Source organism: Rana temporaria, chromosome 8, assembly GCF_905171775.1.
Source record: "Rana temporaria chromosome 8, aRanTem1.1, whole genome shotgun sequence".
NCBI classification, from domain to species: domain Eukaryota; kingdom Metazoa; phylum Chordata; class Amphibia; order Anura; family Ranidae; genus Rana; species Rana temporaria.
Genome location: NC_053496.1, coordinates 117,625,174 through 117,651,163, shown reverse-complemented (window position 1 = coordinate 117,651,163; position 25,990 = coordinate 117,625,174). Strand labels below are relative to the sequence as shown.

Genomic DNA, 25,990 nt, shown 5'->3' with positions numbered 1-25,990 from the left:
CGCAACGCCACAACGCCGCAGTGAATTATGGGCCGACCCGCGTCACTAGAATTTGGCGCGAACAACCCGTTTTGTTCGAAATTAATCGAACGTACGAACAGACGATGTTCGAGACGAACATACGTTCGAGTCGAACACAAAGCTCATCCCTATTAAAGATGAACAAGGTGAAGTTAGAAGCTGAATGGTTTCTATGCAAAACTGCACCAGATTCTGTGTGCTCCAGTCTTAGGAAATTTCCCCCAATATTGCCATTGTCATTAATATGTAAATAAATGTGAAAATATCTCCTTTCTAAATTGTTTTAAAACTTCTAATAATATGTTAGTATGTTTGATATGACCAACAATTTGCTAAATTTATAACAAGTGATGAAATGCAAAAACATATCAGTTGCAAAGCTTTATTGAGATGATTTAATTAACCAGAGACAAAATATTCAGGATTTAACATTGTACAATGAGAGGAGTGTGGTTTATTTTGCAGAGAAATAAATAAGTAGATCAGATTATAGACACAAACATGATGTCTTCATTTATCACAGCAGAAATGTCCATGTCCATGGCCATGGCAAGGATCACACGGATCAGGACAACAGGGGACAACACAAGGGTTGCATGGATTGCATGGATCTGTCAAGAAAAAAAACCTTCATTAGTCACAAATTACATCCTAACTCCTTCATGACCAGAGGCCTTTGAAGCTGAAATGTTAAGAATGAGTTTAGCAGCGTTAGTACGTGTTGCTTCTCTGGACAATAACTCTAACTTGCCTACCTGATTCATTTTTAAATTGTTTAAATACTTATTACATGACCTGTTTTAATAAATAATTTTCTCTGAATTTATTATAAATCGACAACAATGGAAAAAAATGTTGAAAAGAATAACATTTCGTTATTTTCCGTAGCAGTATCAAACGGTTTAAATGTATATTTGTTTTTGTTTTGTATTTTTACAAACTGTAATGCTCTCTAACACTTAATTTTGACTGCCCAGAGAAAAAGAGAGAGAGAGAAGCATAGTACCATGCAGGATGAGGAAATTTGAAACTTTCAATGACCCCCATGATTGGCTGTCACAATGATCAAATGATGGAAAAACCTTTCTAATAGGTCTCTGATCATTTTAAGTCTTGTTTACATTTGCATTTTTACTGCCCCTTAATCAATCCCCCTCAAATCGGACCTTCAGTAATTTTTTTGACTTTCCATCTATTAAATCTTCTGCCTTTGTTGTTTTAACTTTTAATAGTAAAAAAAAATTCTGCCAATAAATACCTTATAGAGCCCACTTCCTGTTTCTTGTCTGGTAAAAAGCCCAGGCTTATGACATCATGCACAGCTCTCTCTCTCTCTTTCCAACTCTTGTGAGAGTTTGCGAAGAAGGGAGGGGGGATAAGTCATAGGAGGGCCAATCAGAGCTGCAGGGCTGCATAGCTGTGCCCCTGTGTGTCTGTGTAAATCCAGGAAGTGAACAGGCAGCAGTTTCAGCTGCCCACAGTTAAGATGGTTGCAGCCAGACTTAGTAGAGGGATATTTCTGCAGCATTTTTGGCTAATACAGAATCACAGTATATATAAAATAATATGCAAAGTGGTTGGAGGGAAGCTTCAGAATGGCAAATATGTTTTTATTACAAATTATGTGAGCAGATTGCAGTTCCTCTTTAAGTTGTTAAGACAGGTGATCCCTTGCCAAAGCCGCAATGCTTTACAGTAGCAAAAAAATATATACCTCAAAGGGTCTGTGCTGCTACTGTGCAATGCGCACAGCTTGTGTGGATTTTTAGGGTTTAAACAGGCAGTGAGGAGGTGACAAAACATCTCCTAGCTATTCACCATGATCTGCTCTTTGGGAGCCAAACTGTGTGCAAACAGGCACTTAGTCTGAAACCTGTGGCTGTAATGATTTCCAGAATTAGTAGGGGGTCAGAGATGTGCACTCCTAGTTCACAACTGCAATATACCGTATATTAACATTATTATTTTCATGGTAAGGATAGCTGAGGATCTTTATCTACAGACTGTAGATGAAGAGTGAATAAGCAAAATATATGTGTTTAGTAAATGCATATCATTTACAGAGGTTTGCAAAACAATTCATATTACAGTCTTCTTGGCAAGGAGCACCAACCATCTTATTGTTAATCAGTTTACAATCATGTTTCTCTCCACGTTGCATTAATGTGCCAGAGCTACGGTGATATAAAACTCCACTATTTTTACCCACTGTGTTGAGACTGGTAGGAAAAGGTTGCAGTATTGCTACATACTTGTGGAGAATTTGTATGACTTTTACATTTTTACCTACAGGTGGAATGGGGAGTAATTAATGCTGGTGTTAGAAGGGAAAAATACATTTTTTAAGCACAAATAAGGGGGAAAATTTATAGTTTTCCCTTTTGGTATTCTGTTGGACAACAACAACTGATATAATCAGCAATGCTTAATTCTGTGCAGATTTGTCCCATTATCATGTAAAATCATAAGTACATTTATAAGCCACCTGTAAAAGAAACAACAAATGTGCAATGTCCGTGATCTGTGAAGAATCAGCTTTCTCAGTGATGGGAAGATTGGCTTATTTTAAAGTATACATTAATCTATTATATTAAATGCTCAAAACAATAATCTATTGCTCCTCTTACCTTGTTGGTGAACATGAACGGCGCCATGGTGATGATGGTGAGGATGGTGAGGATGATGAGGCTTACATGCTGAAGAATACAAATATATATTAAAGAAGAATAGCAGACAATTGATTAAATGAATCAAATAATATTTAATGCTATCAGCTGAATATCAAAACCCCAGTTAATTCTGCATAATTTATGTTTTCCCTGGATTTAATAATTTACTGTAACTGGAGCTCATCATGTTCCTCTCAGCGGTATTATCACCACCATGACAGGATTGTCTTGTGCGACTAACTTTTTTGCACTTGAACAGGAAGGAAATCAGAAAACCTGACCTTACTTTCCCAGGGTTGAGGCGTATAGTAGACTCTTTTTTACATGTTATGATATTGTAAAACATGTAACTGAATGTACAAAGTATAATCTAAGGCTGTTTTTTCCTGGAGATAAAACATTTTGCTCAAACCTAACACTAGATTTACTTTGACTTTTAATAGCTTGTTTGGGCCAACAGACGGAAGTTCCCAGACAGCTGCAGGAACACACCGCTGTATACTGTAAGCAGCTGATGCTAAATTCAGTTTATACAGCGCTGACAGCAGCCGCATCAATTAGTAATGGCAATCGTTTGTTTTGGCAAGCTAATTTGTGTATTTAAAATTAAAGTAAACCTACATATAAGTTTTAAAAAGAATAGCAGCTAAAATGTTATTAAAGTTATTGATACAATAACTTATAACTGACACACATGCCTACCCAAACATCTTTAGCAGGAAACTATAAGAAATATATAATTTAAGAGTGGATGGAGTCCATACAACATTTCTAGATGTATTACTGTATAGACTTTTACATACAACCTTTGTACATATATATTTATATATAAAAACAATGTAGTTTATAAACACAACACTTACGGTCTTGGCATGGATCTTTGCAGACTACTACGTTTTGGCAAGGGTTGCATGGATCTTGGCATTGGATCTTCTGGGCAACACATTTCCCTTTGATTCCAGACATATTTGCTTTGTTAGTTTGGTTTCCTTCTTTGAAGATTCAGAAAAGATTTTTTGGTTGTTTGAATAATGTATGATGGCACCTTTTTATATATACTGTAAGTGGAGGTGGAATTAGAACACATTCCTCCACTGGCTGGTCATATCAGATTTATAAGGTGTTTAAACACTATCTTATCATTTACTAATTTCATAGATCTTTATTCAGCACTTTGTAAATTATTTTCCTACACTCTATGATTTAAACTTTTTAATAGTTTTTTTTTAATTCCTTTTTAATTGTTGTATGTACTGATTCACAGTTTTAATTGGTATTTTGTATTAGAGTGCAGATTGAAAAATTTTAGTCATTTTTATATTGCAGCATGTTGCTCATAGAGATGGGCGAACGGTTCAGCACGAGCATAAGTTTGGGCCGAACTTTGGTTCTGGCGAACACCGAACAATATGCTGAGTTCGGGAAAAATTTGAAAGCCACGTAACCCTGTTAAAATCTATGGGACACTAACATGAAAAATCAAAAGTGCTTATTTTAAAGGCTTATATGCATGGTATTGTCATAAAAAGTCCTGCCCCAGGGAACACGTATCAATGCAAAAAAAACTTTTTAAAAAAAGCAGTTTTTTTGGGAGCAGTGATTTTAATAATGCTTAAAGTAAAAAAATAAAAGTGAAATATTCCTTTAACCACTTAAGGACCGCCTAACACCGATATACGTTGGCAGAATGGCACGGCTGGGCATGATCACGTACCTGTACATGATTGTTAAATGCCCAGCCGTGGGTCATGGGCACGCGCCAGCGACGCATGCCTACGACCCGGTCCGAAGCTCTGTGACACGAGTCCCGCGATCAGTCCCCAGAGCTGAAGAACGGGGAGTGGTGTATGTAAACATACCTTCCCCATTCTTCACAGTGGCACTGTCATTGATCGTCTGTTCCCTGATATAGGGAAAGGCGATCAATGATGTCACACATCCAGCCCCGCCCCCTACAGTTAGAAACACATATGAGGTCACACTTAATCCCTTCAGCGCCCCCTAGTGGTTAACTCCCAAACGGAAATTGTCATTTTCACAGTAAACAATGCATTTTTATAGCACTTTTTGCTGTGAAAATGACAATGGTCCAAAAAATGTGTCAAAATTGTCCGATGTGTCCGCCATAATGTCGCAGTCACGAAAAAAAAACGCTGATCGCCACCATTAGTAGTAAAACCTTTATAAAAATGCAATAAAACTATCCCCAATTTTGTAAACGTTATAAATTTTGTGCAAACCAATGGATAAACGCTTATTGCGATTTTTTTTTACCAAAAATAGGTAGAAGAATACGTACCGGCCTAAACTGAGGAAATTTTTTTTTTATATATATATTTTTGGGGGGTATTTATTATAGCAAAAAGTAAAAAATATAGATTTTTTTTCAAAATTGTCACTCTATTTTTGTTTATAGCGCAAAAAATAAAAACAGCAGAGGTGATCAAATACCACCAAAATAAAGCTCTATTTGTGATAAAAAAAGGGTGCCAATTTTGTTTGGGAGCCACGTCGCACGACCGCGCAATTGTCAGTTAAAGCGGCGCAGTGCCGTATCGCAAAAAGGGGCCTGGTCCTTTGCCTGCATTTTGGTCCGGGTCTTAAGTGGTTACATTTCATACCTGGGAGTGTCTATAGTATGAATGTAAAGTAGCACATTTTTCCTGTGCTTATAACAGTCTCTGCACAAAATGAAATTTCTAAAGGAAAAAAAGTCATTAAAACTACTCGTGGCTATAATGAATTGTTGGGTCCCGGCAATACAGATAAAAGTAGTTGAAATAAACAGCTTAGACCCCCCCCCCCCCATGTCAATTACCAGGCCCTTTGAGTCTGATATGAATATTAAGGGGAACACCAAACCAAAATAAAAATAAAATGCATAGGGGTCCCCCCAAATTCCATAGCAGGCCCTGACAATTCATTACAGCCTTGAGTAGTTTTAAATGACTTTTTTTCTTTAGAAATTTCATTTTGTGCAGGGACCCCCAGGTACGAAATTTAAAGGAATATTTCACTTTTATTTTTTCACTTTAAGCATTATTAAAATCACTGCTCCCGAAAAAACGTCAGTTTTTAAAACTATTTTTTTGCATTGATACATGTCCCCCCTGGAGTTCCCCTTAACATCGGCTGGTCTTCCAAGCATTACTCTCGCTCAATGCCTGTTGTCCTGCCTGTGTCTCCGAACCTACATCTTCACCTGCCAGCTCTGCAAGCAACACCTACAGGCACTTGTGTTCCTCCTTATCCTAGCCACCATCTGTTCCACCCTCAAAGGGGCTTGGGCTGGAGATACAAGAGAGGCCGACCCGTCATATCAGACTCCTACCAGGTACATGACTGTCACGTACTGTACGTGATGGTTGTGAGCCCCACTCGTGGCCCCCTGGTAAGGTAACAGTAGGCACAGGAGTAAGAAGTGGCACGGGTGCCTGGCAGGATCAACAGAGGTGAGGAAGTGGATCAGCCAACCAGAAACTTCCTTGCAGGAACTGGTATACAGGAACTGGATCAGCTTAGCAGACTGGAACAGGAGTAGCTCAGCAGACTGGATCAGCTTAGCAGACTGGAACAGCTTAGCAGACTGGATCAGGAGCAGCTCAGCAGACTGGATCAGTTTAGCAGACTGAACAGCTTAGCAGACTGGATCAGCTTAGCAGACTGGATCGGAAGCAGCTCAGCAGACTTAATCAGCTTAGCAGACTGAATCAGCTTAGCAGACTGGATCAGGAGCAGCTCAGCAGACTGGATCAGCTTAGCAGACTGGATCAGCTTAGCAGACTGGATCAGGAGCAACTCAGCAGACTGGATCAGTTTAGCAGACTGGGACAGCTTGGCAGACTGGATCGGAACCAGAACAGATAGGACCAATACAGGAGTTTGTCAGACAGGCCAGTTTAGATATCAGGCGGGCAGCGAATTTACAGGGGTTCAAGCGAAGAGTAGTCACAAACGGGCCGAGGTCAGATGCAGGCAGATAACTGGATGGTCAAAGGTAAGCCGGGTCTTAATTCAGGTAACAGTCTCAGATCAGGTCTAAAGGCACACAACGCTGTAGAGCAAACAGCAAAGACTGCATGTGACAGGCAGGCTTAAATAGCCCGCCTGATGCCAACAGAGGTGCGTGCGCATGCAAATGCGCGGTTGCACCTGCAATCGGGAACCGAAGAGTCTGAGGCGCCTGTTTCTGGCAGGATCTTCATGACAGTGACATTGGGTTACCAGCAGTGACGTGTAAAGCAGGGGTCCTCCTGTTGATCCAGAAAAACCTTTCCTGGGAAGTGGTTTCTGTCCATGAAGATATTGAGGGCCTGATCCTCACAGTTAAACTTAAAACGCCTAATAGCCAACGTCTATGTCCCTAGCTCCGCACCTCCATCTTCCACTGTTAGTAGCATGGGAATTCAATTCAGTTCTTGACAGTCGGGAAGATAGGTCAACCTCGCCAACTAATTCTGAACACCCTGCATGCTCTCACACCTCTATTACAATTTGCAGATGGTTTACAACTAGTAGACCTCTGGAGAAGAAAAACACACCCCGAGGGAAAAGAGTACACCTTCTTCTCCACCCCTCACAACTCGTTTAACAGGATCGACTATATCTTCCTAAACTCTCTCCTCCTTGCATTAAATATACGAAAAATATGTAGCGCTAATAATAATGATGTCACTGATGCGTTTCGTCCAATGGGACTTCAAGAGATGCCCCAGTTGAAGTCCCATTGGACAAAACACATCAGGCTTGGTACGCCTACTCTCCATATTGCTGTTATTTTACATGTTTTTGTGATCACTTTTACGTTTATATTTGATTTTACACACATTTGTCACTTCAGGTGACATCATTATTATTAGCGCTACATATTTTCCATATCACTTGTCCAATTTTTGTCACGTTGTTGTGTAGCTGCTCACTATACATATATTTAGATTAACGCAATTTTTTTCCTTATTTCACATATACATGAAATAATCATTTCAGACAATGCACCGATATCTGTAAACATAATAGGGATAGTCACACAAGAATCCGTCAGGATTTGGCGTTTCCCATCTTACCTGGCACACGACAAAGAGCTGCAACAGATCATCGATGACACATGGGCGGATTACTCCGCTACCAATTCCGAGCATTGCAATATTACAAATCTCTTTTGGAAAACCAGGAATGTGGTTCAGCAGGAAAGCATAATTTCCTATGCCACTTTCTACAAAAAAGGTCTCCAGAGAATATGGTGAAGCAAGCAAAGATTTATGCCAAGCTCAGGCAAAACTAGCACAAGATAAATCACCTATTCATAGGGATTTATGGCGAACTGCCAAAGACCGCTTTGACCAGTGGGCAGAGACACAGGGAAGAATGCATCAATCACTTCTTGATCTTAGTTACCAGAAATATGGCAACAAATCAGGCAAACTCCTGGTCCGTTTGTGCAAAGGTCTTCACACATCCACACATATAACTGCTATTAAAGATCCCTCAGGGAATCTCACCTCCTCTCTTAAAGACATTACCTCATCCTAGAACAATTCTATGCAGCACTCTATGGCCCTGACCCCATTAATGAGGCTACAACATTATCCTTTCTAGACAGAGTCCCACTCCCCACTATGAATGACACACTCTTGTTTAAGCTTCATGCCCCGATCTTTCCAGCACAATTAAATCGCTAACCTCAGGCAAGGCTCCAGGCCCCAACGAATACACATCAGAGTTCTACAACCTCTCCATAGGCACAATTGACCCCACTCTGCAGTCGGTATATCAGAAGATACTAGAAGGGAACCATACCCTCAGGCCACCAAGCTCTTCTTAAGCTAATCCCCAAGAAAGGAAAAGACGTCACAGACCCAAGCTCTTACTGTCCAATCTACCTGCTTATTTTGGACTCTGAACTCCTCTCTAAGATAATAGCGGATAGATTAGTCCCTATCATCCCTTTCCTTATCCACCCCTCACAAGAGGGCTTTACTCAAGGGAGGTCCACTACGTCAAACATTAGGAAAGTCCTGGCAGTCCTAGAAATGGCAAAAGCCAATCCCTCTGAGGAGATTGCCATAGTCACACTCAATGCTGAAAAGGCATTTGACAATGTCAGTTTCCATTGGTTGAGACTGGTATTGTCACAATTTGGTTTTACAGGCCCATTTTTACATTTCATACACACTATGTATTCTGTCCCATCTGCAAATGTGATCACTGTGGGCCTCATCTCCAATAACATACGTCTACACAAAGGCACAAGGCAAGGGTGCCCCCTCTCTCCCTTGCTGTTCAATTTGGCAATTGAGCCCCTATCTCGCTTCCTTCACTTTCACGCAAAGCTCCATGGGGAAAAAATTGAATCTCAAGAACTACGTACCACTCTGTTTACAGACGACATCTTCATTTTCACCTCAAACCCCAGAGCAGACATGTTACATATCCAAGAAATCTTTACAACTTTCTGGGCCTGTTCAGATTTGAGAATTAACTTCTATAAAAGTCAAATGCTACCCCTTTTCCAAGCAAACCCCCCCTCTTGGCATCCGATTTAATTTTCCCGATTGCCATAAATCACATTACACATCAAAAATAGGGAAAGTACCCTCCTCTCTCTACCAACTCAATTTTCTCCATCTCTAGAAAACATTACTGTGGAGCTGGAGAGCTGATCAGGCCTCCCTCTATCGTTGTTTGGCAGGTGCTACTTATTTAAGATTGCTAGTTTCCCAAAGCTACCCTCTCCAAATGATTCCTTTATTATTAAAGGGTTGCAAAGGTAAAAAAAATTCCCTAAAAAGCTTCCTTAACCTTAGTGTAGTCCTCCTTCACTTACCTCATCCTTCGATTTGGCTTTTAAATGTCCTTATTTCTTATGAGAAATCCTTACTTCCTGTTCTTCTGTCTGTAATTACACACAGTAATGCAAGGCTTTCTCCCTGGTGTGGAGAAAGCCTCTTGAGGGGGGAGGGGGCGAGCAGGAGGGTCAGGACGCCCACTAACACAGCTCCTTTCTCTATCTGCAAAGTAAAGAGCATCCTGACCCTCCTGCTTGCCCCCTCCCCCCTTAAGAGGCTTTCTCCACACCAGGGAGAAAGCCTTGCATCACTGTGTGTAGCTACAGACAGAAGAACAGGAAGTGAGGATTTCTCATAAGAAATAAGGACATTAAGGACATTTAAAAGCGAATCGAAGGAAGAGGTAAGTGAAGGAGAACTGCACTAAGGTAAAGAAAACTTTTTAGGGAATTTATTTTACCTTTACAACCACTTTAATAATAAAGGAATCATTTGGAGAGGGTAGCTTTGGGAAACTAGCAATATTAAATATTGGTGGGCATCCTGACTATCCTGCTTGCCCCCTTCCCCCTCAAGAGGCTTTCTCCACACCAGGGAGAAAGCCTTGCATTACTGTGTGTAGTTACAGACAGAATAACAGGAAGTGAGGATTTCTCATTAGAAATAAGGACAATTAAAACCAAATTGAAGGATGAGGTAAGTGAAGGAGGACTGCACTAAGGTAAAGAAAGCTATTTAGGGATTTTTTTTGTTTACCTTTACAACCCCTTTAAAGCACAAGGACATACAGAAACTATATAAAGCTCTAACCACCTCTATATGGAAAGGGCACAGACCTCAAATTTCAATAAATAAACTATTCAACTTTACAATCTTTCCTGTTGTCTGAGAGTGAGATTAGACTGGATAACACAGGCATCAAGATATTCCAATTACGTGTTAGAACCACAGATGACTGTGGACTACCTGCAATGCTGCACTACCGAACCAATGGGTTACCCTCTTCACTAAAACCTAACCTCCTTATCTGGGACACAGTTGTGGCCTGGAGGGAGACTGGGACTTTCTCCTCACATGTCCTGCCATCTCCCTATCTGTGGCCACCTGTGGTTTCCACATGCACAGCAGCACGTGGCTTTCTCCACATGGGCCTCACATGGCCTGCTTAGATGTGCTCAATTATTTGATACCCCCTAAGAGAAACCCCTCCCCTCCTCCCAAGTTCTACAACTATTCATGATACCCACCCATCACCTACTCTACATTCACTAAGCAACAAGCTTTGTGGCAACTACTTGCCCCCCCCAGGGACTTACGCTTTAAAACCTCTCACCTGGACACCTTCCTAGATCGACAACGTCACAGAATCTCAGACATTTACAAACCTTTAAACTCCTTCTTTACAAAACCAATCCACTCCACCACCTCTATGTCTTGGAACAAGCATTTACAATCCCTGGAAGCTCTAAACTTCATTCTGGCAGGATACAACACCACATGCGCATTTGTAGTAAATTTGTTTTGGAGAGAACAGCAATACAAAACCCTTCATCGGGCATACATTCTTCACCTAACCTCAAAAGAACTTCCAGATTGTTGTAATTGCCCTCTATGCAAGGCTCACAAACCATCCCTGCTACACAAACTATGGTCCTGCCCTCTTATCTTACAATTTTGGAATCCTGGTGGCGAAAACCATCGGACTTCACCCCCATAAAAATATTTATCTTCTGATGTTTGGATATCTAGAAGCCCCCAGTCAAGAACTGCCTAGCTTACAGATTAAAATTATACAACTAACCTTGGCTCTCTATGTGCTACGTGCTACATGGCTGCTAGGTGATCGATCCTCAAAAAGTGGACATCTTCCCTCCCACCCACCATTAAGGATATACAATCTGACCTATCGAGCCTTTTTAGGATGGAGACGCTAGACCTTATCCTATCCAGGGCTCAAAAACAACCTGCTTTCAAAACAAATGGGCCCCATTTATGGACAAAGTCTTATCATTAGACAACAGACATGCCCTCAATGACCTACCTTTCACTAAAGGGGGCACACAATTCTACACAACATCACCCTATGAATGAGGAATAACCGCATTTACCCATACCCATTCATTTCAAGGCTAACCTCTGCATCTACCATTATGGGATTGCAGACATGGTGATTTTTCAGCTACCACCCATTATCTCCCAGGCTTTGGCGTCGTTGTCTAGAAAATGTAAAATGTTTCAGGAGGCCACGCTGGACTTTGCTACGGCTTTGTTTTAGGACACATTCTCTCTGTATTTCTATACTTATGTTCTTGTTTTAAGGCCAGGATATCCAAGCTCCCTGATAGCTCAGGTCTTGTAAACTCAACTAGGGATCACTCCCACCCCCCCATACCCCCTGTTCTCAAAGACAATTTCATGCAGATGTTTATCCCTCTAATTCTATGTTATGTATACTATAATCACATGTTGATTGGCCTTTGTATTGCTTAACCTGCCTGGCGGTATTCCCGAGTCTGACTCGGGGTTAGATTTTCCTGCTGCGAGCGGTAACCCCGAGTCAAAATCGGGCTCGCCTCGCTGGATCCACAGGGAGTGTTTACTTACCTTGTCCCTGGATCCAGTGATGCCACCGCGCTGTGCGAGCGAGCGGGACCTCGCTCGATTCACACAGTGCCTCTGTGTGACGCCGATCTCCGTTCCCTGCGACGTTACGACGCACGGGAGCGGAGAACGGCGCCAAATTCAAAAATGTAAACAAACACATTACATACAGTATACTGTAATCTTATAGATTACAGTACTGTATGTAAAAAATACACACCCCCCTTGTCCCTAGTAGTCTGCCCAGTGCCCTACATGTACTTTTATATAATAAAAACTTTTTTTTTCTGCCTGTACACTGTAGATTGTCCATAGCAACCAAAAGTGTCCCTTTATGTCAAAAATAGTTTTAGAGCAGCTAAAAAACAGCGATAATAAATTATAATCACTTGCAGAATTGTGCGATAGCGATTTGTGGGGAAATTCGTCATAAAATTCTGCAACTGAGCAAATTTCAGTGATTTTGATTTGATTACATTATTGAATCATTTTTATTATAATTATATTATTACTTGTTATAATTATTTATAATTATTTATTATATTATAATTTATAATTTTGTTTTTAAAAAAATGTCATACCCGGGATGCCTATTAGAATCTTGTTTGGTCAGATTTAAGTGAGTTATTTCTAAAAATTACAGACCTACAGTATAAAACGCCAAATCTCCTTGCAAATAATGGTACCGCTTTCAGCACCTTTTTTCTGAAAGAATCATACCGCCAGGGAGGTTAATTGAAAAAAAATCGAATACATCTTCTTTAAAAAAATAAAATATTACAGATGCCCCCTATAGCAATCCTGTAAATAGGGAAGACCTGTAACTTGCAAAAAAGCAGAACTAAACTCTCTCAATCAACATTTGATCAATTATTTTTAATTAAATTTGTATTCAGTTGCTTCCTGATTTCTGACCCAGGCTAGAGTCTTCATGGGCACACCTTCCTGTCTGCATGTAAATTCTACATGAATCATCTGTCATTACTTAAGATGGCCGCAGCTAGAAATGCTAGGGAGACATGAATGGATAGGTGAGTTTGCTTTGAAGATTACAAATTAGTTAAATAGAGTTTTCAGTTTGTGACGCTCAGATACTGGTAAGTTCTGCTTTAAGAATCCATTATTTTGCAGCTTAAAAATACAATTTTAAATTTAGTGACAGGATCTCCACTGCTCTGTACACCATATAAGTTAATGGGACCAGTGGCGGCCAGTCAATAGGGGGCGCTTCAGCACTGCCCCATAAGCTGGACATGGAAAAAAAAGTGGTCCTATAAGAGTGTCTGGTCACCGGACACTGAGCTGTCCACTAGAAGCTTGACTGCTGCAAAAGTGATTGCAGCTGAAAAGCTTCATTGTGAGGTGTTTGGAGTGTAAACAGGGCGTGGGCCATGCGTCCTGTTTACACTCCCAGTCCCACTCTATATCGATTCGTTCATGAGTTCATCCTGTTTCTCTTTTCTGATTGGCGGGTCTGGAGGACGATAGGTGGGGCTAGCACTTCCTGATCAACTGCTGGAGCACTACAAGTCCCAGTGACCCCTGTTGGTGTTTGTAGTGCCCCAGGCGATCCCCTGCTTACCTACTCCTTACAGACTGCAGACATCTTCCACCTCCTCTATAGCTGCATAGACAGCTGTATCATTATTTCTTATCAGTCTTCTCTATCTTTCCATATATTGCCTATAATTTTAAGGGCCGCCTCCTATTTAATAAGACCTATCTATCTATCTATCTATCTATCTATCTATCTATCTATCTATCTATCTATCTATATACCCTATCTGTAATGCGAACCTATATACCCTATCTGTAATGCTGGGCTATATACCCGGATCTGTAATACTGACCTATATACCCTGATCTGTGAGGCTGAACTATATACTCTCTCCTGTGATGCTGAGCTGTATACTCTGTCCTGTGATTCTGGGGCTGTATACTCTGTCCTGTGTGGCTGAGCTATATACCCTGATCTGTGATGTTGAGCTGTATATCCTAAGCTGTGAGGCTGAGCTGTATACCCTGATCTGTGATGCTGAGCTGTATACCCTGAGCTGTATACCCTGAGCTGTGTTCCTGAGCTGTATTTCCTAAGCTGTATACCCTGATCTGTGAGGCTGAGCTGTATACTCTGATCTGTGAGGCTCAGCTGTATACTCTGTCCTGTGATGCTGGGGCAGTATACTCTGTCCTGTGATTGAGAGCTGTATACTCCTGACACTATGAATGGAAGCAAGTGGAATACAGGGGATGGAGTGGGTGGATTATTTAAGGGGTGGGACTTATGAGAAGTGGGAGGGGTCAAAATGGAAGGGCGAGTCTGGTGCCCCATCCGAAAACTTCACCAGCTGCCACTGAATGGGACTCGTATGGACGACATGCACAGGTAGTATTAAGAGGGCAGTCAGTCATATGTAAATGTTGTGTTGGAATACCAGAAGACACAATGTCAGAACTCAGTATGTATTTAGCTGAGGAGGGGGAAAGTTACTTAGATTAGCACAAGAGAGTGGTTGAGGGGTAAGGAAACTTTAAAAAATGCTTTTTGTAAGTTTCCTTGTAATTTATGATAATACTAAATACAATAGAACATGAGTAATTATTTTTGCATAGAAATAAATAGTATAAAAGGAAACCTGAAGGGTAACATCTAAAACATTCATGTTTTGTCTTTACTTTTTTATCCCTTTCTTCACTCTTTCTTTCCGTTGGCAATATAATGTTGTATCTGATATTAATACGATTTTACACTTTGTAGTTATCCCATAGTTCATGAAGTATGTGAGATCTATCGTCTGTTGTACACATCCTCTAAAGATGATATACAGTAGGACTGTGGATGTATGTGCCGAAATAACTTGTGCAAAAATTTACTCAGTGAGGAATACCAGTGGGAGGCAGTAGACCATGTTTTTGGTGCATGTTGTTTAACCTGCTGACTGGATCTGTCTATTGCTTTGGCTTTTAAAAATAAAATTGGAATTTATATATTTATATGATGCTTTAGGTTATGCCAAGGACAAAAAGGTCACCTTAAAGAGTATCCAAAACTTATAATAAATAATGACTCACACTTTCTGCAGGCTCTCAGTTGTTTTGCACCAGTTGTATTTATTTTTTACTTATTTCAGCCCAACACTCCTATCACCTACAAATTGGATTGGCATTTCCTGGGCTGCAATACCTGCCCTGAGTGAATCCAGACAGGTGCAGTATTGTGCTATTAGGAATGGATGTTCTCACTGGCCAGTATGAGCTGATATGCCAATCCACCCCCTTTAATCACTTCAGCCCCAGAAGAATTTGCCCCCTTCCTGACCAGGCCATTTTTTTGCAGTACGGCAATGCATCACTTTAACTGACAATTATGCGGTCGTGCGACACTGTACAAAAGAAAAATCTATGTCCTTTTCCCCCCACATATAGAGCATTTTTTGGTGGTATTTTGGCGGTTTTTATTTTCGGCACTATAAACAAAAAAAGAGCGACAAAAGTGTTTGATCTGTCCACCTCAATGTCACAATATTTTGTACTTTTTGCTAATAAATATCCCCAAATTAAAAAAAAAAACGAAACAAATGTATTCCTCAGTTTAGGCCAATATAAAATCTTCTACATATTTTCGGTAAAAAATTGCAATAAGCATACAGTATATTGATTGGTTTGCACAAAAGTTATAGCGTCTACAAAATAGGGATAGATTTGTGTTTTTTTTCTTATTTACTGGTAATGGCGGCGACCTATGAATTTTATCGAGACTGTGACATTGAGGTGGACAGATCAAACACTTTTGACATGTTTTTGGGACCAAAACGATCAGAGCTAAAAAAAAGCCACTGATTACTGTATAAATGTCACTGGCAGGGAAGGGGTTGACACCAAGGGGCGATCTAGGGGTTAGAATGTGTTCCCTTAGTGCGTGTTCTAACTGTGGGGGGATGGGACTGACTGGGAGAGGAGACTGATCATAAAGCCAAAGTTTCTTTTTAAATTGTGTGTTTTAGCCTCAGACAGGGTTATGACCAGGCTTGTTAACTTTTGGATGACTAAATGCACAGTAAATTAGACGCAAATTTTGGAAAAATTGCTTGTTATTTTATTATGTTTAAGCCATTTTTTTGGTGATGGATATGATAAGGTATATCAAATGAAAACCTTTTACTGCCCTAAAAACATATTCAAACATCACCATAATACCATAAGGTCATTTATAAAATGTTGATGCTGTGTATAAAAAACAATGGGGGAGATTTACTAAATCTGGTGCACACAGAATTCGGAGCAGCTGTGCATAGTAATGAATCGGCTTCTAGGTTTTCCTATCAAAGATTAATTGAACACAATGAAGTTAGAAGCTGAATGGTTTCTATGCAAAACTGCACCAGATTCTGTGTGCTCCAGTTTTCGTAAATTTCCCCCAATATTGCCATTGTCATTAATCTGTAAATAAATGTGAAATAATCTCTTTTCTACATTGTTTTAAACCTTCTAATAGTATGTTAGTATGTTTGATACGACCAACAATTTGCTAAATATATACCAAGCGACAAAATTCAAAAACATATCAGTTGCAAAGATTTTTATTGAGCAGATTTAATTAACCAGAGACAGAAGATTCAGGATTTAACATTGTACAATGATAGGAGTGTGGTTTATTTTGCAGAGAAGAAAATGAGTAGAACAGATTATAGACACAAACATGATGTCTTCATTTTTCACAGCAGATATGTCCTTGGCCGTGGCAAGGATCACAAGGATCAGGACAACAGGGGACAACACAAGGGTTGCATGGATTGCATGGATTGCATGGATCTGCCAAGAAAAAAAACCTTCATTAGTCATATATTACATCCTAATCCCTTCATGACCAGAGGCCACTGAAGCTTAAATGCTCAGAATGAGTTTAGCAGCATTAGCATGTAATGGTTCTCTTGACCATAATACAACATTTATATTTTTCACTTTTGATGTTCTGTTGGACACAAACAACTGATATTAATCAGCAATGCTTAATTCTTTGCAGATTTGTCCCATTATCATGGAAAATCATGAGTACATTTATAAGCCAATTGTATAAAAAAAACAGAAGGTCAACGCTGCGCTAGAAAATAATAATACTTGATACAAAAGGGGAATATTTGAAAAATAATAAAGCTGCCTGTACCGAAAAGTTTGATACAAACTCCAAAAATGGTGGTATAGTGAGGTACGGCGCTGAAATATGACCAAGTCTCCATAATAGAAGGGGACTTGAAGAAAGTGATGAAGGTAATACTGTAATTTAAACAATTAACACTTCAAAAAACAATAATAAAATTAGTGAATGACAGTGTATCTGAAAGTCAAAAACGTATTCATATAACAGTGTGAAACAGTAACCATCAGTGAAAAGGTAGTTTGAAAAATTTGAAGATGCAGGCTGGTGGGCGGAGCCTAGCGGGTAGGCAATGCTGAGCTAGAGCTCCGCTCTGTGACAGAGATTGACCCGCAAATAACGGAGGAACACCGTGGGCATAATCACCCAGAATACTGGGCAAAGCTTCAGGAAGGGTGAGAGAACATTTTTATACGCTATGGTGCTGAAAGGAACGAGAGGAAAGGGGAAATTTCTTCACAGCAGCAGCGCGCAGCATCCCCAGTCTCCTCAGCATCTCAAAATCACCTCAGAGAGAAAGGCACCAGCCCCCTCTGAGGGATTTACCTCAGTGAAGCAGAAAAAGGCCAGCATTAAAAGCGCAAAACAAATGGCTTCTCTCAATACTACTGTCTCAGATAGTGAGGAGGATGACAATGTGACAAACCCCACAGCAATATGTCACAGCACAGCGGTACCCACAAGTCTCCTGAGGCAATTTGAAAAGATGCTGCACAAGGCGCTCCAGAACACTTCAGATCAGATAACAAATAGCCTGACTAAAGAAATTAGGGAGCTTGGGGGCCGCACAGAAGTACTTGAGACTAAAATGGATGATTTAGAAGCTTACACTCAGGACTGTGTATCTGAAATTGACACCTTAAAAGAGGAAAACTTGATATTGCAAAATAGATTGGAGGAATTCGAAAACAGAGCCAGGAGATCAAATTTGAGGTTCAGGGGACTACCGGAATCTATCATTGACCTAAATGGTACAATGTTGGCACTGTGTCAGGAAATATTACCTGGGATACCAGCTGACAGGCTGGAAATGGACAGAGTTCACCGAGCACTAACGTCCAGGAAGGCTGATGGTTCCCCTAGGGACATCATAGCTAAATTTCATTTCTATCGAACAAAGGAGCTGATTCTGCAGACCACCAGAGAGAAGAGCAAGCTAACTTTTCAGGGGAATGAATATCAAATCTTTGCGGACATTTCGCAAATGACAATCAACAAAAGGAGAGAAATGAGACCCCTCCTATACGAATTGCAGCAACGCCAAATCAAATATCAATGGGGCTTCCCTTTCTCCCTGCGATTCACCTGTCAAGGCACAAAAATTGTGTGTAGAACACCAGCTCAGCTTCAACAGGCCCTGCTGGACTTCAAAATAATTGACAGACCTCCGTCGGCAACTGCAGCCCGCAGAAGATCAGCTTCCACTTCGCCACGGGACAACTCGCCGCTTCAGAACCACAACAATGGCATCCAGCAATTACATAAGAGAGGCAGATTTGTGGAACAAGCACAGGAGCAAGAAGACACGATGGACTGAGCTCTGCAAGCAAGTCAGTCTTACCTACCTTTAGACTTCTAGTCTTTCACCCAAACCTTGGTTGTATGACTCAATGAGTTTACAAGTTTAAGTAGAAGTTCATGAGTTTCTAAGTTAGCAAATTTATTAGAGCAGAAGCTCCTTATTATCATTTTTAATTGAGTTAGTGCTTTCCCTTTTCTCTTTATTATCAATCTCCCCAGACTTTCCAGGCTCAGGGGCTATATATCTTGCCTCATATTCACTCAGCAACTCCTAATCCCTTTGCCGCGTGATTGGCACACTACCCCACCTACTGGGTGGCCAAGCCACCCTGGTACCCTAGATGTACCTAAAGCAATTCTCAATCATCCTTTTTCCACAACACTTTGCATACCAACAGTAAATGGGAATGCCGGCACTTAGGCCATTCTTCACAATAGGCCATCTGTTCGATAGCATCAGTCCATCGCCCCAACCATAATGTTTCTGATGTAGGATTCCTCCAGTACCCTTTATTCAAACACAGACACTTCTTGATGCTCCCCTTTATCACCTTATCACCTTGACTTGCAAATTACCCTCCATAGATAGACTAGTAGCCCCTACTTTTCCACGGAATCTCCTATAACGTTGCACTCACGGTTTCCATTAGGGATGCTTACCGGAAATTTTTAGGACGCGGGTCTCCCTCGATCGGAACCCACATGCGCCACACACGGCTCCCCTCTGACCCCCGCAGTTATTTGCGAGGGTCTGACGTGGGCCCAATTCTCCCTGACCGGGCACCTCCCCCCCGTTCACGGACCAGACTTACAAGTTTGTTCTACGTATTGATGCACATATGTTTATTTTATTTTAATGTGCTGTCTTTTTCTTTGGAAATTTTCGTTTTTAGGTCTCCCCCCCTCCCCCCCCTTATCCTCAGTCTGCATGGATTAGATCGGGAGATCGATGTACAGGACACCAAGGTAAGAACATTGAGATGGTTTGGCTATCATGGCTCCTTTGAATGTATTAACCTTAAATGTACAGGGCCTCAACATACCACAGAAACGGGTTAAGGCGTTTAGACACTTCCAAGCTAAGAAAGCACATATCATATGTTTACAGGAGACGCACTTCACTCCCAGTACGACCCCTAAATTCTTTCATGCCTCCTATCCACAGGTCTTTACCGCATCAGCTAGTTCCAAAAAAAGGGGCACCCTCATAGCCTTTCATAGATCAACGCCATTCACAATTAAGTCTGAAATCATAGACCCTGAAGGTCGTTACAACATCCTGACTGGCCACATCTTGGATAAGGCGGTAACAATTGTATCGTATTATGCCCCAAATTTAAATCCCTTGCCATTCATGTCGCATCTGCTGCAAGTGATAAACTCGCATAAATTCGGATCCCTTATTATTTGTGGGGACACTAATCATGTCCTTCTCCCTTTTTTGGATAAAACACCATTCTCCCCCGCGAAACAAGTCAAAAGAACCCTATCCACCTTGCTGGCTAAATATAATTTAGTGGACTCCTGGAGGGAAACGAACCCCACTAAACGCAAGTACACGTACTATTCGAGCCCCCATAAGTCGTCCAGCCGCATAGACCACATACTCCTGACGATAGGCATACTGCCGGAGGTGTTGGATTCCGACATCGTGCCTATTCCATGGTCGGATCATAACGCGGTTCTCACTACATTAGCCTCCATAATCCCCAAAAAACAGGACCCAACATGGTATCTACCAGACAAAATTCTCAAACACCCCATGTACAGGACTATAGTTGAGCAAGAGTTAAGTGAATATATAACATTAAATAAGACCCCTGACGTCTCCCCGTTAACTCTTTGGGAAGCCCACAGGCCAGTGCTAAGAGGGAAAATACAGAAGCACGCTGGGACTTTTAAAAGAGAACGAAAGCAACTTTCCTATAAATTAGAAAAAGAACACGATTTGGCCTTTGAGGCCTTCCAATTCGATCACTCACCTAAAGCAAAAGCCCGACTAGATAAAGCTCGTATGGAATATGACCTATTCCTCTCGGACTCGGCGGACAGGGCGATACTCCGGACCAAGCACTTTTTTTACAAAAACGCAAATAAATCAGGAACTCTTCTTGCGAAGTCGCTCAACTCCATTAACAAAGCATATAAGCCTATCCAACTTAAAACGGCAAACAGTATAATCTCTAGTAACCCAGTCAAAATAGTACAAAAATTCAGCTCTCACCTTAAAAAACTGTACGCAGAAACTAACACATTTAGCAAACAGGACACGGAAGACTTCTTTTCTGATTTACATTTGCCCCAACTAAACACGTCTCAAAGTGCTCTAATGGATGAACCGATCACGCAAGAAGACGTCCTACAGGCTGTCGCTGAACTAAAATTAAATAAAAGACCGGGCCCGGACAGGTTCACTGCCCGTTATTATAGATCATACAAAGACCTACTTTCTCCCATGATGGTGGAAGCCTTTAATGATCTACTAAATCGGAGGTCCTTTAGACAAGAGTCTCTCACGGCCACTATCTGCATGATTCCCAAACCGCACTCCGATTCCACCTGTTGCGACAATTACCGCCCTATATCCATGATAAACACAGACGTAAAATTACTAGGTAAGATCTTAGCCAATAGATTGAACAAAATCATAGGAACCCTGATACACCGTGACCAAGTGGGCTTCATGCCCAATAGGCAGGCAGGGGACAATATCAGAAGGGCATGCTTACTGGCAAATATAGCTAAAAAGAGGAAAATTCCAGCCTGCTTTCTTTCCCTAGACGTCAGGCAGGCCTTCGACTCAGTCTCATGGTCATATATGGAATTTACGCTGAAGAAATGGGGCTTTGGCCCCAACTTTACAAATTGGGTCCTGCAATTATACCAGAACCCTAGAGCGTACGTGAAATATGCGGGCTACAAATCTGAAACCTTTAATATACAGAGGGGAACCAGACAAGGCTGCCCACTTTCCCCATTATTATTCGCCCTCCTGATAGAACCCTTAGCCCAAAAGATTAGAGTGGATCCTAAAGTACTCGGTATCGAGTTGGGCGGCGTTACTCACAAACTTTGCCTCTATGCTGACGATATACTGTTGTTCCTCTCCTCTCCACAAGTAACGGGTCCAAACTTACTCCCAATCTTACACCAATTTGCGTCCATATCAGGCTTGGCAATAAACCCCAGGAAATGCTCGGCATTGAACATTTCTCTTTCTAGTACGGAACTGTTGGCAGCAAAAGTGGGCCTCCCTTTTGAGTGGCCAACTAGAAGCATTTCATACCTGGGAATACATTTGACTGCAGACATTTCAGATCTCTATGCGCATAACTATCCAGTCCTCCTGAAACATTTGACGACTTTATTAAAATCCTGGGCCCTACTCCCTCTTTCCTGGTTTGGAAGAATTGCGGCTGTGAAAATGACCTTACTACCCAAGCTCCTATACCTTTATAGAGTGCTCCCTATATCCATACCGGCCCACTACTTCAGGATAATACAAAGGAGAGTTTCATCCTTCGTATGGGGTACCTCCAGGCCAAGGATCAAACCACAAATATTACATCGGCCAAAGTCAGCAGGAGGGCTAGGATATCCTAGCTTCGTAAATTATTACCGAGCAGCACAAATGGCCACAATAGTCAAATACCATGCTAAGCAAGAGGCACCATTATGGGTGTCTATCGAGGCGATGGAATGCGACCCAATTTCAATTTCGAACCTATTGTGGATCACCCCTAAACAAAGAAAGCACATAACTAATCCCATCATGAAACATTCACTCTCCCTGTGGGACAAAATTAAAAATAAACACCGCTTGATGTCTCCTTCAGCCCCCCTGCTGTCTTTTATTAAAAACCCTGCTTTTTACCCAGCCTGGGTCTATCCTAACTCCTTTAAGGAATGGACGGATCGAGGCTGCATACGAAAATATCAATTCTTCGATTCAACAGTAGTGACCCCTTTCCCAACCTTAAACAAAACTCATGGCATACCCCCGAAGGAAATTTTTCGATACCTCCAGATAAAAAACTTCTTTCAACCCTCAGCCGATACGACAATAGTGTCAAACCAATTGTCCGCCTTTGAAACTATTTGTAACGGTAATCCTCATGCCAGAAAAGTAATTTCTATCTTATACTCCCAGCTACTCACGCACCCGAGGTCAGGGAAGTTGTCTTACATGAGTAAATGGGAAGATGATTTAGGCATTGAACTGGCACAAACGGAATGGGATCAAATATGGAACAATACCAAAACGGTATCCACTAATATAATAGCAGCAGAAACAAACTACAAAGTACTCTCCAGATGGTACTTAGTCCCGAACAGGGTGGCAAAATTCTCGCAGACATATTCTGATTTATGCTTTAGAGAATGCTCAGACAAAGGAACTTACTTCCATACCTGGTGGTCGTGTCCAAAAGTGCACGAGTTTTGGCTGGAAATTTTCAAATTAATCAAAGTCCTCACGAATAAAACAATCCCCATGGACCCCAAAATTGCCCTGCTCAATTTTAAGCCAGACGGTATTTCACATGCTCGATTCACTTTGACAAGGCAGCTTTTAACAGCAGCAAAACAAACCATTGCGAAAGCTTGGAAGTCCCCAAATGTGAATCTAAACGAAACTATCAACAGAATGAACACAGCTATGATATACGCCAAGATAACTGCGATAGAGATGGACACGATCGCCAGGTTTGAGGATACATGGAAGCCCTGGTTGGAATATGTCACGAAAAAAACGTTTAATGGTGATGTTTTGATGCCATGGTAGCCCAGCCATTACACAGGTATCCTGTCAGAAACTTCTGCTCTACTGAAATGTCCCCGATCTAGTCCTGCAGACTCCCTGACCCCACCCTTCCCTCTCCTTCCTCCCCCTTTCAGTTCTCCTTCTCCCTTTTATTTTATTTACTTATTTGTTTTCTGTTACTTATATTACTTTCGAATGTGTTTCACCTTATTGTGTAGTCTTTCTCATAGCACTAAGTACCTAAATAATAAGCCATACCTCTTTGATCGACCTGAGGCTTTGGTCAAGATGGAAGTTCCATGAGACGCATAGAACCGAACCACAAAGACTAGCAACAATTGCTAACAATAACCAGAACGTTTTTGGACTATAAACTGTACTGTTTGTTCCCTCTTGATCCCTGTTTAGTTAATAGTTAAGCCATTGATGCTAGAGAAATGTAATGAGCTAAGTAAAGACACCACTCTTTATTAGTTAATTCACTTGTAAAAGCAGGACTTTCTTTTCGCCTAAGGTCGATTTTGTTTGATAACATGCTTGTACAAATGTCAACTACACAATAAAGATCTTTTGACAAGGAAAAATTTGAAGATTGATATAGGCGAATACAAAATATTAAAATTAATTAAGTAAAACGCTGATCAAAAATAATAATGTCAGAGTCACAGAATCCAAAACCTATCACGAGTGAGTAGGTTCAAATTCCCAATTGTGAATAACTGGAAAATAATCATGAAATGAAGCTGTGTATTAAAAAAATACAGATACACTGTCATTCACAAATTGTATTATTTATTTTAAAGTGTTAATTGTTTAAATTTCAGTATTAACCTTATTCAATTTCTTCAAGTCCCCTTCTATTATGGAGACTTGATCATATTTCAGCGCCGTACCTCACTATACCACATTTATAAGCCACCTGTAAAAGAAAAAAACAAATGTGCAATGTTTGTGATCTGTGAAGAATCAGCTTTCTCAGTGATGGGAAGATTGGTTTATTTTAAAGTATACATTTTTCATCCATTATATTAAATGCTCAAAACAATAATCTATTGCTCCTCTTACCTTGTTGGTGAACATGGACGGCGCCATGGTGATGATGGTGAGGATGGTGAGGCTTACATGCTGAAGAAATGAAAACATATATTAAAGAAGAATACCAGACAACTGATAAAATGAATCAAATAACATTTAATACTACCAGCCAAATATTGAAACCCCATTTAAATCTGCATAATTTATGTTTTCCCTGGATTTAATAATTTACTGCAACTGGAGTTCATCATGTTTCTCTAAGTTGTATTACCATCACCATGACAGGATTGTCTTGTGCGACTAAGGCCCCGTACACACGACCAGTTTCCTCGGCAGAATTCAGCTTCCGACCGAGTTTCTGGCTGAATTCTGCCGAGGAAACTGGTCGTGTGTACACTTTCGGCCGAGGAAGCCGACGAGGAGCTCGACGAGGAAATAGAGAACATGTTCTCTATTTCCTCGTTGTTCTATGGGAGCTCTCATCCCGCCGAGCTCCTCGGCGGCTTCAGTGCTGAACTGGCCGAGGAACTCGATGTGTTTGGCACGTCGAGTTCCTCGGCCGTGTGTACGAGGCCTAACTGTTTTGCTCTTAGGAACAGGAAGGTGCACACAGTAGGTGAAATCAGAAAACCTGACCTTATAGTTCTTCAGTCAGATATTTTGCTCATCAGGTCATATGTTTATTTCATATCAGATCTCTTCAATCTAGGTCTTCTTCCAACTAATTTTTTACATGTTATATTGTAAGTCATGTAACCGAACGTACAAAGTATAATCTAAGGCTGTTTTTTCCTAAAACTTAACACCAGGTTTAGTTTCACTTTAAATAGCTTGTTTGGGGCGATCAGACGGAAATTCCCAGTACTGCTGCAGGAACACAACGCTGTATACTGTATGCAGCTGATGTGAAATTCAGTTTATACAGCGCTGACCGGAGCCGCATCAATAAGAAATAGAAATCGTTTGTTTGGGCAAGCTAATTTGTGTATTTAATATAAAAGTTAACCTACATTCAAGTTTTAAAAAGAATACAAGTCCAGCTTAAATTATATTTATTGATACGATAACTTAAAACTGACACACATGTCTACCCAAACATCTATAGCAGGAAACTATAAGAAAGAAATAATTTAACAGTGGAAGGAGTCCATACAACATTTCTACAATTATTTATATACAGTATAAAAACAATGTAGTTTATAAATACAACACTTACTGTCTTGGCATGGATCTTTGCAGACTACTACGTTTTGGCAAGGGTTGCATGGATCTTGGCATTGGATCTTCTGGGCAACACATTTTCCTTTGATTCCAGACATATCTGCTAAAAAGTTTAGTTTCCTTCTTGGAAAATTCAGAGGAGATTTTTCGGTTGTTTGAATAATGAATGATGGTACCTTTTTATATATACTGTAAGTGGAGGTGGAATTAGAACACATTC

At 40.8% G+C, this 25,990-nt stretch overlaps 1 protein-coding gene across 2 annotated transcripts; it reads right to left on the bottom strand.

Moving 5' to 3' along the window:
* Positions 1 to 389: 389 nt before the first annotated feature.
* On the bottom strand, positions 390 to 25,990 carry LOC120908992 (outer dense fiber protein 1-like). 2 transcript variants are annotated; one of them, XM_040320565.1, is made up of 4 exons: positions 25,781 to 25,990; positions 3,554 to 3,607; positions 2,649 to 2,717; positions 390 to 632 (listed from the first exon to the last, which is right to left on the bottom strand). In XM_040320565.1, exons 1-4 carry the CDS (start codon positions 25,986 to 25,988, stop codon positions 532 to 534), a joined length of 432 nt encoding a protein of 143 aa, XP_040176499.1. In that variant the 5' UTR covers positions 25,989 to 25,990; the 3' UTR covers positions 390 to 531. The 2 variants fall into 2 exon arrangements, with proteins under 2 accessions (XP_040176499.1, XP_040176500.1); XM_040320566.1 differs by lacking the exons at positions 390 to 632; positions 2,649 to 2,717; positions 3,554 to 3,607 and adding exons at positions 16,641 to 16,888; positions 24,580 to 24,639 and having other exon boundaries at positions 25,766 to 25,934.